At 47.5% G+C, this 14,481-nt stretch overlaps 1 protein-coding gene across 1 annotated transcript in view; it reads left to right on the plus strand.

The window, feature by feature from the left end:
* Window positions 1-14,481, plus strand: part of ubap2a (ubiquitin associated protein 2a) — a 253,109-nt gene that overhangs the window by 181,538 nt on the left and 57,090 nt on the right. The window contains 3 exon segments of the mRNA XM_072497225.1: window positions 128-158; window positions 10,866-10,877; window positions 10,880-11,042. Coding sequence (XP_072353326.1) covers window positions 128-158; window positions 10,866-10,877; window positions 10,880-11,042 — 206 coding nt within the window.

The raw sequence follows: 14,481 nt of genomic DNA on the forward strand, positions 1-14,481 counted from the left end.
TTTCAGCATTGTTTTAATTTGCGTATCACATCAATAGTGGTTTGCTTTTGTTATAGTTAGCAAAATACATTTCTTCTATAAGATATCCTTATAACTCCAGTGAGACATTTGTATCTTTGGTTTACAGAATGGTCATGGGACACAACAGGCACTTGAAGGTGAGTATTTAATAAGTTGTCAATGCTAGCATGTAAACGTATTGTAACAGCATGTGTCAAAATTGTGATTTCATTTTTGTGCAGAATGACAGTTTAAAATGGATCTCTTGTAGATTTTAACTACTTGTATAAGGACCTTGAACAATACTTCTGGTTCTGCTTCAGTTTTGCAGGGTTAGTAAAATTCTCACTTCCATCATCCCATGTTATGTAGTTTGGTATTTTAATAAGGCAACTTTCATCCAAAGTATAATTTAAAAAAAAAATGTAATTGTACACTAAATACAATTTTTTTTTGATGTAAGCATCTTTTAGCAACTTGGACATGGTTCGCTAAATAACTGAGGTTGGCTTCCAAAGTGCAGTAATGTATATATGAGGGAGAATGACACCCTATTTGAACAGTAATGCATAATTGTGGAGATCAATAATTTAAGTCATGAATACACTCTTCAAGTCAGAAGCATTGCCTCAAAGTAAAAAGGATTGGTTATGTAGCCTTTCCTCAACCTTACTGGTTCTATTTCATTTCATGCATCTCTCCTCTCAAGAACACACATCTTGGAGATTCATTCACCACGCTGAATATTGGGATCTGTCCAGTGCCTCATACAATAATACAATCTCCCCCTCGTTTAAAAAAAAAAAAAAAAAAAAAAAAAAATTATTTTCCATTTTCACATTTTCATCAAATTTACACCCACCAACAAATACAATGGCAATCCCCTGGCCAACAATCACTTTATCCCAAACAGCCCCCCAACATTTTAAATACAAAACACCAAAGAAAAAGAATCTGGAATCCACCATCAACCCACGCATAATCACCAATTACTTATACATTCCCCCCACCTCCCCCCCCCCCCCCCCCCCCCGCACCACCACCAAATATTCAACATCATCCAATTCTTGAAAATGCATGATAAACAAAGCCCATGAGTTGTAGAACCCTTCCATCCTTCCCCTCCACTCGAACTTCACTTTCTCGAATGATAAGAACTCCAGCAGCCGCACCCCCGCCACGCCGAGGCACGGGGCGGAGAGGCGTCCCTTGTGAGGAGCACCCTATACACCACCTTAACTGTATCAGCCCCAGCCTCGCGCACAAAGTTGAGGCATTCATTCACTCTCCGGAGCACCTCACACCACAAACCCCTCCTCCATACCCTCCCCCAACTCTTCCTCCCACTTCACCTTAATCCCCTCCAGCGATACCTTATCTTTCCCCCAGCATCACCCCAAAAATGGCCAATACCACCCCCCTTCTCCATTCCCCGTCATCAGTATCTCGTCCCAACAGTGTGGGGGCCGGCGCACCGGAAATCTCTGTACCTCCTTCCTATCGAAATCTCAGACCTACACATATCTAAACATCTCCCCTGCCCCAACCCATGTTTCTCCCCCAGCTCCTCCAGCCTCGCAAACTTGGCCTCCCAGAAACAAAATCCTTTAATACCCTTACTCCTCTCTCCCTCTATCTCTGAAAACTCACATCCCCACGTCCTCAAATGTATGATTCCCCCGAATCGGCATTTCCCTTGACCCCACCCACAACTTAAAGTGCTGGTGCAACTGTCTCCAGATCTTCAACGTTGGACTCCCCGAATATTTACCCGGGGCCATCGGGAATGGCGCTGTTGCCAATGCCCTCACCCCGGCCCCCTGCACAGACTCTTCCTCCATTCTAACCCCACCCACCCAGCTCCTCGCCTTCTCAGCATTTGCCGCCTAGTAATAATTCAGTAATTTGGGAGCCCCCCACCCGACCGCCGGTCCTCTCTGCAACAGCACCTGCCTAATCGTAGCCACCTTCTCTCTCTCTCTCTCTCTCTCTCTCTCTCTCTCTCTCTCTCTCTCTCTCTCTCTCTCTCTCTCTCTCTCTCTCTGTCTCTCTCTCCCTCCTCCTCACCCCCACCCCCCCCCCCCCCAAATTAAACGAGGTAATCTTTTTTTCTTAATAAACACCTTTGGCAAAATGATCGGCAGGCGCTGAAAAATGAATAAAAAACCACAGCAACACATTCATCGTAATTGCCTGTACCCGACCTGCAACGATTGAGGAAGACCATTCCACCTTGCCAAATCCGCTTTCACTCCCTCTCCACCTAACCACTAATATATCTACAGAGCCTCCCCCCCAATCCTGTGCCACCTGCAACCCCCCGGTATCTAAAGTGGATCGCCACCATACGGAATGGCAAGTCCCCCCCACCCCCCCCCCCCCACCCCCCCGGTTGGGACACAAAATATTTGCTTTTGTCCAAAATTTATCTCGTACCCTAAAAAAGACCCAAACCCTCGAAGCAGCTGCAGTATACCTTCCCACCGTCAACGTACTCTGTTCCAACACATACAATAGCAAGTTTTCCACGTACAAAGATTACCTATGCTCCACCACCCGCACTATCCTCCTTTACACCCCCGAACTGCATCAATGTGATGGCCAAAGGCTCAATCAATCTACCTTTCATTATGAACCAATAATTTATTTACCTTTTGCACCATAATTGAATGCATTTTGGTATGTGAGGAAATAGTTTTAATCAGCAGTGACTGTTGGGCCAAAATGGCCCATGTTTCTGTGCTGTAAATACCATGTAATATTTTTCTAAAACTTTTCTCAGTCAATCAAACCATGACCCTAGCATTCTTTTGTATCTGTACTTTCCTTTTTTTTTTATAAATGTTTTATTGAAATTTTTTTCCCAAACAACAATTTTTCCCCTCTTACAAAGCAAACGCAACAATAACAATACAGAAATTTTAAACAATACACAAGTAACAAAACCCCTTTATCTTTGACCTAAACTAAACCCCCCCCCCCCCCCCCCCCCCCCCCCCCCCCCTCCCCCTGGGGTTGCTGCTGCTGGTCACCTGTCTTCCCTCTAACGTTCCCCTAGGTAGTCGAGAAATGGCTGCCACCGCCTGGTGAACCCTTGAGCCGATCCTCTCAGGGCAAACTTTATCTGCTCCAGTTTAATGAACCCCGCCATATCATTTACCCAGGCCTCCCAGTCCGGGGGGTTTCGCCTCCTTCCACATGAGTAGGATCCTGCGCCGGGCTACTAGGGACGCAAAGGCCACAACGTCGGCCTCTTTCGCCCTCCTGCACTCCCGGCTCTTCCGCAACTCCAAATAGAGCTAACCCCCAGCCTGGTTTGACCCGGGCCTTCACCAACCCGCGAAATCACTCCCGTCACTCCCTTCCAATACCCTTCCAGTGCCGGGCATGCCCAAAACATATGTGCGTGGTTTGCCGGGGCTCCCGCCACACCTCCCACATTTGTCCCTCCACTCCAAAGAACCTGCTCAATCTTGCTCCCGTTATGTGTGCTCTATGTAGCACCTTAAATTGAATCAGGCTAAGCCTGGCGCATGAGGAAGAGGAATTTACCCTGCTTAGGGCATCAGCCCACATACCCTCCTCTATCTCCTCCCTAGTTCTTCTTCCCACTTTCCCTTTTAGTTCGCCCACCGACTCCTCCCCCTCTTCCTCATCTCTCGGTAAATCTCTGACACCTTGCCCTCTCCGACCCACACCCCTGAAAGCACCCTGTCCTGTATCCCCTGTGTCGGGAGCAACGGAAATTCCCTCACCTGTTGTCTAGTAAATGCCCTCACCTGCATATATCTCAAGAAATTTCCCCGGGGCAACTTATACTTTTCCTCCAATGCTCCCAAGCTCGCAAAAGTCCCATCTATAAATAAATCTCCCACCCTCCTAATTCCCAACTGGAACCCAGCTCTGAAATCCTCCATCCATTCTTCCTGGGGCGAACCTATGGTTGTTCCTGATTGGGGACCCACCACCAGGGCTCCCCGCACCCCTCTCTGTCGCCTCCACTGTCCCCAGATATTCAATGTTGCCGCCACCACCGGGTTCGTGGTAAACTTTTTAGGTGAGAACGGTAGCGGCGCCGTCACCAGCGCCTCTAAACTCGTCCCTTTACAGGACTTTCTCTCCAGTCTTTCCCACGCCGCTCCCTCACCCTCCATCATCCATTTACGTATCATTGCCACATTGGCGGCCCGATAGTAATCGCCCAAGTTCGGTAGTGCCGATCCTCCTCTGTCCCTACTACGCTGAAGGAACCCCCTCCTTACTCTCGGAACTTTCCCTGCCCACACGAAGCTCGTGATGCTCCTGTCTATTTTATTAAAAAAGGTCTTGGTGATTAGTATAGGGAGACATTGAAATACAAATAAGACCTCGGGAGGACCATCATCTTAATTGCTTGCACCCTGCCCGCCAGCGATAGAGGCTGCTTGTCCCACCTCTTGAAGTCCTCCTCCATTTGTTCTACCAACCGTGTCAGATTAAGTCTGGTGCAAGGTTCCCCAGCTCCTAGCGATCTGAATCCCCAGGTATCGGAAGTTTCTTTCCACTTTCCTTAGAGGCAAGCCTTCTATCTCTCTACTCTGGTCCCCTGGATGTATCACTACAAATAATTCACTCTTCCCCCATTGTTTAGCCTATACCCAGAGAAATCCCCGAACCCCCTCAAAATTTGCATAACCTCTATCATTCCCCCCGCTGGGTCCGACACGTATAACAATAGGTCATCCGCATATAACAAGACTCGGTGTTCTTCTCCCCCTCTAATCACCCCTCTCCATTTCCTGGAGTCTCTCAACGCCATGGCCAGAGGTTCAGTTGCCAACGCGAACAACAATGGAGACAGCGGGCATCCCTGTCTTGTTCCCCTATATAGTCGGAAATACTCCGATCTATGTCAACCTGTAACTACGCTTTGCCATTGGAGCCCCATAAAGAAGTCTAACCCAGCTAATAAACCCGTTCCCAAACCCAAACCTCCTTAACACTTCCCATAAATACTCCCACTCCACCCTATCAAATGCCTTCTCTGCGTCCATTGCCGCCACTATCTCTGCCTCCCCCTCCACTGGGGGCATCATTATCACCCCTAATAGTCGTCCGCAGGTTAACATTCAGTTGTCTCCTTTTACGAACCCTGTCTGGTCTTCGTGCACCACCCCCGGGACACAGTCCTCTATCCTCGATGCCAGTACCTTTGCCAACAATTTGGCGTCCACGTTCAACAATGAAATGGGTCGAAAGGACCCGCACTGCAACGGGATCTTTATCCCTCTTCAAAATTAACGATATCGTCGCCTCCGACATCGTCGGGGTAGAGTCCCCCCTTTCCTGGCCTCATTGAACGTCCTCACCATCAACGGGGCCAACAAGTCCACATATTTTCTGTAATACTCCACCGGGAACCCGTCTGGTCCTGGGGCGCTTCCCTGCTTGCATGCTTCCCAGTCCCTTAATAACCTCGTCCACCCCAATCGGTGCCCCCCAGGCCTACCACCCCCCGCTCCCTCCACTTTTCGGGAACCTCAATTGGTCCAGGAACTGCCGCATCCCCTCCTCTCCCTCTGGGGGTTGAGACCTATACAGTTCCTCATAGAAGGTCTTGAACACCTCATTTATCTTTCCTGCACTTCGCACCGTGTCTCCCCTTTCGTCTCCTAATTCCTCCTATCTCCCTCGCTGCTGCCCTCTTTCGCAATTGATGAGCCAACAGGCGACTCGCCTTTTCCCCATATTCATACCTCCTCCCCTGTGCCTTCCTCCACAGTACCTCCGCCTTTCTGGTGGTCAGAAGGTCAAATTCCGTCTGGAGTCGTCTCCTCTCCCTGTACAATTCCTCCTCCGGGGTCTCTGCAAATTCCCTATCCACCCTTAAAATCTCCCCCAGTAATCTTTCCCTTTCCTTGGCCTCTGTTTTCCTTTTGTGGGCCCCAATGGAGATCAGCTCTCCTCTGACCACCGCTTTTAGTGCTTCCCATACCACTCCCAACAGGGACCTCGCCGTCGTCATTTGACCTCCAGATATCTCTCAATACACCCCCGCACTCTTGCACACACTCCCTCATCCGCCATCAGTCCCACATCTAATCGCCAGAGTGTTCTCTGCTCCCTTTCCTCTCCTAATTCCAGGTCCACCCAATGTGGGGGCATGATCCGAAACCGCTTATGGCTGAGTACTCAGCTTCTTCCACCCTAGAGATCAACGACCTTCCCAAAACAAAAAAATCTATCCGGGAGTACACTTTATGGACATGGGAGAAGAAGGAAAACTCCCTCGCCCTAGGTCTAAGAAATCGCCATGGATCCACTCCCCCCATTTGGTCCATAAACCCCTTAAGTACCTTGGCCGCTGCCGGCCTTCTTCGGTCCTTGAGCTGGATCTATCTAGCCCCGGGTCCAGCACCGTATTAAAGTCCCCTCCTAAAATCAAGTTTCCTACCTCCAGGTCCGGTATACGCCCCAGCATCCGTCTCATAAATCCCGCATCGTCCCAGTTTGGGGCATACACGTTAACCAACACGACCTCCATTCCGTTCAGCCTGCCACTCACCATTACATATCTACCTCCGCTATCTGCTACGATGTTCTTTGCTTCAAATGCGACCTGTTTCCCCACCAAAATGGCCACCCCTCTATTCTTTGCGTCCAGTCCTGAGTGGAACACCTGTCCCACCCATCCTTTCCTTAGCCTAACTTGGGTCCGCCACCTTTAGGTGCGTCTCTTGGAGCATAACCACGTCTGCCCTTAGTCCTTTCAAATGCGCGAGCACTCTGGCCCTTTTTATCGGTCCGTTCAGGCCTCTCACGTTCCACGTGATCAGCCTCACTAGGGGGGCTACCTGCCCCCCCTCCGTGTCGACTAGCCATTACCTTCTCTAGGCCAGTCCCATATCCCGCCTCCGCGCTCCCGCTCGCTCCCCCAGCGTCGCACACCATCCCCGCCCACACCACTCTTTAGCCCATTTCCTTTTGGATTTCCGCAGCAGCAACCCAGTTGTCCCCTCCCCCTCCCCACCCCCTCCCACTCCCCCCCCCCCCCCCCCCACCCCCCCCCCCCCCCCCCCCCCCCCCCCTCCCCGCTAGATCTCTTTCTAGCATGATTGCTCCCCCCATATTACTTCCGTAAGTCAGCTGACTTCAACTGACCCCGGCTACTCCTGCTCACTCCTCGACCCCCCCCATGTGGGGAACTCCCTTGCGCCTGTCTTCCCGCCTTATTCTTTCTGGTGCGGGAACATCCCTTTACCTGACCCGCCTCTTATGGCGCAGCTCCCTTTCCCCTCCCCCCTCCCCTTCCCCATTCTCCAACTATGTCCCGTCTTTCCCCCCTCACCGGCGCCCACATTTCCCCAATGTCTCCCCCCTTCCCTGTTTACTTCTCAATTAACTTCCACCGTAACATTAACAATAACATTTCCTGCAGCCTCAGTTCCGATCCAATTTCTCTTCTTTGATGAAGGTCCATGCTTCCTCCGCCGTCTCGAAATAATGGTGTCTCTCCTGATACGTGACCCATAGTCTTGCCGGCTGCAGCATCCCGAACTTCACCTTCCTTTTATGCAACACCTCTGGCTCGGTTGAAGCTCGCCCTCCTTCTCGCCACCTCCACACTCCAATCCTGGTATACCCGTACCACTGCATTCTCCCATCTGCTACTCCGCACCTTTTTAGCCCATCTCAGGACCTCTTCTCTATCCTTAAGGCGGTAAAATCGCACGATTATCGCCCTGGGTGGTTCTCCCGCTTTTGGTCTTCTCGCCGGAATCCGATTTGCCCACTCCACCTCCAAGGGGCCCGTAGGGGCCTCAGCACCCATCAGTGAGCTCAGCATCGTACTTGCGTACGCTCCACAGTCTACTCCTTCCACACCCCTCAGGGAGACCCAGTATCCGAAGGTTCTTCCTTCGCGGCTCCATTTTCTAGGGCTTCGATCCTTTCAGTACACTTTTATAGAAGTGCCTCGTGCGTCTGTGTCTTAACCGCCAGGCCCAGGATCTCGTCGTCAATATCTGTCACCTTCTGCTCCACCACACGGAGCTCTGTCTCCTGGGTCTTTAATGTCTCCCTTGAGCCCCTCAATTGCCTGTAGCAACGGGGTCAGCACCTCCCTCTTCAGCAGCTCCACGCACCGTCTCACAATTTCATGCTCAGGCCCCCATGTCGCCTGCGCTTTCTCCGCCGCCATCTTGTACTTCTCTCTTTCTGACCCTTTGGTCGACGATTCCTCGCGCTGCAGCGCCGCCGCCGGTTTTTTCCTCCTTCGTTTGGGGGGGGACTCCCTTCTCACACGCCCCACACCGGGTTGCGTCGTCGAAAAATTCCCCGTTGGGGCTCTTAAAAGAGCCCGAAGGGTCCGTCGGAGCTGGAGCCGCCGAAGCGTGCGGCTAGCTAGGCATCACCGCAACCGGAAGTCCCTTCAGTGGCCTTGATGAGGTCTTTTCACAGTTGTTCCCTCTGCTGCTAGAATTCACTTTTGATACAGGCCACTCAGGTCAGCTTGCAGCTTTAAGCTTGCCCTTCCCCCGCCTGCATGCTGGAAGAGGGCCCTGTTTATCCTGCAGTTGCAGCAAATCTTTTACTGTTTCTGCGTGTGTCTGGCAACCAAGAGACATACCCCTTCCTGGGGGACACTGTCGGGGGAATATTGCAGCCTTCTTCCCACACCGGGAAATGTCAAACAAATGCCGTGGGGGGGCCCTGTAAAAGAGCCCAAAAGTCCGTTCCAAGCAGGAGCTGCCGAATATAGCGACCTAGCTCTGCATAGCCGCACCCGGAAGTCCACGTATCTGTACTTTCCTGATTAGTTAAGTTGCATACAGTTTTGTTTCCTATGACCAATTGATGGGTGCAGATTATAAATTTCAGGTAGTGTACTCCAATTCCCTTGAAATAAAGGCAAGCATGCCAAGTTGCCTTCCCTAATTGCTTGCTATACCTAGATACTAACTATCCTTGTATGAGTACATCCATGTCTCTTTGAACGTTTTGTCCGTTCGCTTAACCTATCCATATCTCTTTGTAGCCTTTCCATGACATGCCCACAACTTATCTTTCCACCTAGCTTTGTATCATTAGCAACGTGGATGAAGAGTAAAATTGGTAGTATAGATTGTAAATAGCTGAGGCTCCAGCACTGATTCTTGAGGCACTCTCTATTCACTGCCTGCTAACTTAAAAATGCCCTGTTGGCATCCACTCTCTGCTTCCTGTCTGTTTGGCAATCCTCTATCCATGCCAATATATTACCTGCAATTGGGGACAGAACGGTGGCCCAGTGGTCAGCAGTGCTGCCTCACAGCGCTGCGTACCCAGGTTCGATCCTGGCTCTGGGTGGTGGAGTTTGCACATTCTCCCGTGTTTTGCATTGGTTTTGCCCCCACAACCCAGAGACGTGCAGGGTAGGTGGATTGGCCACACTAAATTGCCCTTAATTGGAAAAAAATGAATTGGGTACTCTTAAATTTATTTTTGAAAATATATTACCTACAATTCATGAGCCCTTGCCTCCTAATAAACTAATATATTTTGTACAGCAGATTTCCCTTCAGTAAATCCATTTTGGCTAGCTCTAACCATACAACGCTTTTCGAAGTGGATTTTATGGCTTCCTTCATAACCAATTCCAGCATTTTCACAATGACTAATGTAAGGATACCTGGCCTATAGTTCATTGTTTCCTCTCCCTTTTTTGAAAATACTGTGACACTTGCTAACTTCCAATCTGATGGGACCCTTCTCTAGTCTAACCTAAGGAATTTTTGGAAAAATCAAAGTGCGTGTATTATCTCTTAAAGCTATCTCTGGGAACCCAGCAGCAAGTCCAGCTAAACTGGGCTGCAATACTAGAGGTTATGACCAGGATAATGGAGACCATAATATTGTTTGGCGCTTTCATTATACATCCCTTAAGCTGTAACTCATCAATATAAATATTGAATGGGTATAAATTACTGTATGTGGTTGTAAATGGATGCAGATCCTCTAGAAAATAGCACCAGAAGATTATGCCCCTGATTTAAACGGTCTTTGTAGAGACATGGACTTCTTGCAGTATTGCATGATGTACATTACGCTGTTTATTTAGGATGTGACCTGAACAAATAATTTTGGCTGTACATTGTTTTGTTGGGTCTTTCTGGCATATTGAGTTTTCATTGGAGCATCTAGAACAGTAGAACATTGGGTATGTTGAGAGTTCATTAACATCTAGTTTTGAGTCTGTGAGTGAGACGCCTTCTGAAAAGCCAACCCTTCCTGGTAATGGTATGGAGCATTGCCCTTGTATAGTGGAACGAGTAATTCAGGAATACTGCATACCCACAGCTGTGTGGACGGGTGGTGTTGCTTTGTTCCGTACTTCTGCAGTGGTCCAAGTCAGTCCCCTGTTGGTTTTGCATCCATTGAATTTTGTGCTTCTGTCTTTGGGCATCAAAAATAATACAATTAGTTTTATGGCATTGCATCATGATGATATGCAAGCTACAGTTTAAAACTGCCACCAATAATTATTGGAGACAAAAATATATGTTGCTAATAGATAGTTTTCACTAAAAGAAAGTTTGGTTTTAATCGTCTGTCTTGCAGCGACAGTCAATTATCTGGTCAGGTCTGCATGACTTGTTTGAAAATGAAATGATTGCTTGTGGCAGTGTGTTTCATGTTGAAGCATTGAATTTAATCATTAGAACTTTCAGAATTATGAGCTTAGTTGTAACTGTTTAAAATCGTTTCTGTTTTTCATCCAATATATTTAAAAATAAAATACAGCCTTTTTATTATTGGTTAAGCATCATCTTATTTTTGTTTGTGAAGCAATTTGTAATTGCAGGAGTGAAATATTACAAATAGAAAACAACTTGGTTTTTTTCCAGCTACAATATGTCCACTGTGAAATCAGCTGAGTCGCAATCTTTACAAAGTGTGAGTTCGCTATCCACTGGTGTGTCCACTGCTTCACTCCTGCCTCCAGTATCACAACATTCTGCTAGTTTGACCAGCTTGAACCAGACCATTGAATTGCCCAGCAGCTCCCTTTCACAACTTAGCAGGTATGAGTCCGATCGGTGGTTAATTGTCCAATCAGTTGTTGATTGTACCGTGAAAAACCGTTCAACTGAAAGGAAATGTAGGGAAGAGAATGGGGGGAGAGAGAATGAGATACTGAGTATAAAAGGGTTGAGGTTGCAATATGGGGAAAATGAAATGGGAACCTCAAGATATCAATTATAATGAAAGGACCTGGGCTAACTTTGATCAACTTCATTGAGACTGGAATTCCAATATTCCTGGATTTAGTGATTCCACTAAATGGAATCTATTTGGGAGTATTTTATGGACCATTGAATAAGAGGAACAAAATTGAAAGTGAGATTTACGATACTGAGTTTGGAGGGGGGGGGGGTAGAGAACAAAATTGAAAGTGAGATTTACAATACTGAGTTTGGGGGGGGGGGGGGATTCCATAATCAGGGAATGCAGTGTCATGCTTTCCTGTGTTCCTGGGAGAGATTGTGGCCAAATTGGAAGGGATTTTGTAATTGAGAGAGCTGGTGGAGAATTCCTCTGTTAAATACCCAACAAGGGAGGATGTAGTTTAGGTAAGTTGGCGAACATTTGGGAAATGTCATCCTAATGTTGGAGGATTTGTGGCACAGTAGTGGTGTCTACCAGAATATCCAGACCCAAGTCCAATACTCTGACTTGTTGGCCATGGAAGGAATGTGCGTAACACGGTTCAATGGGTTGATAATCAGCTCCTGAATCCGGTCCACCACTTCACCACTATTCCCCAAAGGGAAGTGTGAAGATATGTTTTTTAAAAATCCAAATGCTCATATTGGAAATGGAGAAAGAAGGATCAAAGATAAAGGTATTGGATTGTATCTTGGCTAATTTTAGCAGGGTGGTGGGGCTTTACCACAGATTAACTGAACCAAGTAAAGCAAATGAAAATCAGCAGTGCAAGGTTGACTAAAAATAAAGTCAGATTCAAACGGAGTAAAAGTGTGCCATAACAGTGAGACCAATACCTATGATTCTAAAGGAATTTTACACACTTGTGATCAGTGTAAGGGCAATGAACAAGAAGTATTGTAGACGTATGGCTAAATATAAAACTAAATATGAAACTAGACTGGCAAATTAATACAAAACAGAGGACTTTGTAAGCATAGAAATGAAGAGGGTGGTCATGGAGGTAGGGACCATCTTGTGTTGAATGAGAATGTGTAGTGTCAGCATGGTGTGTGGCTGCTATGCAGATTTCAAAATGAAACTTGAAGTCAGTAAGACTAATGAAAGATAAATTTTTGGTAAAAGATTTGGAATGCATCCCAGAATGATAATGGAGGTTAAGGAGTGATGGGGCCAAATAGTTTTCCAAACGTCTGGTTTGGGGGGGTGATGGTGGAGGAGGGATAGAAGGGATTTAGCGGGTTAGAAAATCTGTACACTGTTCAGCAGGGGAGGGCGGGTGGGGATAAGACAAATTATAGGCAAATTGGTTTAGGGTGAACGTTCATAGATGAGCAGTTAGAAAAAGCAAAAAAAGAATTGAGAATAGAGTGCCTGAATATGCAAGAAGTGTGTTGTACTCAATTAATTTGAATTTGGTGGTGATGCATATATTCTCAGAATCACAGAAAATACAGTGCAGAAAATGCTCTTCGGCCCATCGAGTCTGCACCGCTGCCAATCCTAATCCTATTTGACAGCACTTGTCCCATAGCCTCGAATGTTAAGACATCCAGGTACTTTTTAAAGGATGTGAGGCATCCCACCTCTACCACCCTCCCAGGCAGTGCGTTCCAGACTGTCGCCACCCTCTGGATAAAATGTTTCCTCAAGTCCCCCCTGAACCTCCTGCCCCTCAACTTGAACTTGTGTCCCCTCGTAACCTACCCTTCAGCTAAGGGAAACAGCTGCTTCTTATCCACCCTGTCCATGCCCCTCAAAATCTTGTACACCTTGATCAGGTTGCCCCTCCATCTTCTCTACTCCATCGAAAACATCTCAACCCTCTTGAACCTCTCTTCATAACTAAAATGTTCCATCCCACGCAACATTCTGGTGAAACGCCTCTGCACCCTCCAGTGCAAGCACATCCTTCCTATAATGTGGCAACCAGATTTGCACACAGTACTCCAGCTGTGGCCTCACTAATGTTCGATATAACTCCAACATGACTTCCTTGTTTTTGTAACCTATGCCACGATTGATAAAGGTAAGTGTACCACCTCCCCTTTTCACCACCCTATTAACCTACCATTCTGCCTTCAGCGATCTATTTACAAACAAGCCACAGTCTCTTTGTTCCTTGGGACTTCCCAGTGGGTGCCATTCATTGAATATTTCCGTGTCAAATTGCTTCTTCCAAAGTGTAACATCTCTCATTTTTCAGGATTAAATTCCTTCTGCCACCTTTCTGCCCATTTGACCATCCCGTCTTTATCTTCCTGTAACTCAAGACACTCAGCCGCGCTGTTAACCGCCCGGCTGTCTTGTGTCATCTGCCGACTTAACTGATCCTACCCCCACATTGTCATCTAAGTCAATTTATAAATGACAAATAATAGGGGACCCAGCACAGATCCCTGTGGTACGCCACTGGACACTGGCTTCCTGTCACAAAGCAGCCATCTGTCATCACTCTGTTTTCTACAGCTCAGCCACCTTTGCATCCACCTTATCAAGCTTGCCTGTATCCCATGTGCATTTGCCTTTTTTTTTCAGTCCCCCATGTGGGACCTTGTCAAATGCTTTGCTCAAATCCACGTAAACTACATCAAGTGCCTCATCGACACACCTGCTCAAAAAATTAAATCAAATTTGTTAGGCATTGACCTCCCTCTGACAAAGCCATGCTGACTATTCCTGATCAAACCTTGCCTCTCCAAGTGGAGTTAGATTCTCCTCTTCAGAATGTTCTCCATTAGTTTCCCCACCACTAATGTGAGACTCACTGGCCTGTAATTCCCTGGCTTATCCCTGCAGCCTTAAATAATGGGACCCCATTTGCGGTTGTCCAGTTCTCTGGCACCTCTCCCGTGGCCAAAGAATTAAAAATTTGGATCAGTGCCTCTGCAATTTCCTTCCTCGGCAGTAACCTGGGACACAATTCGTCCAGCCCTGGGGAATTCTCCACTTAAGTCTGCCAACACCTTCCAATACCGTGTCCCTCCCTATGCCAATTTTCTCAATAACCTCAATCTCTCTCACCGAGTTCCATATCTGCCTCCTCATTCCCTTGGGTGTAGACAGATGTGAAATATTCATTTAACATCCTACAATATCCTCTGTCTCCACCCACAGATTACCCCCTTGGTCCCAAGTGGACCCTACTTTTTCCATAGTTATCCTTTTCCCATTGATAGATTAAGAGGGCAAGGGTATTTGCGCACCTAAAGAGGCTGAAGGCGGTTGTGGTTATGCTTCAAGAGATGTACCTGAAAGTGGCGGATCAGGTCAGATTAAGGAAAGGATGGGTGG

Source organism: Scyliorhinus torazame, chromosome 3, assembly GCF_047496885.1.
Source record: "Scyliorhinus torazame isolate Kashiwa2021f chromosome 3, sScyTor2.1, whole genome shotgun sequence".
NCBI lineage: Eukaryota > Metazoa > Chordata > Chondrichthyes > Carcharhiniformes > Scyliorhinidae > Scyliorhinus > Scyliorhinus torazame.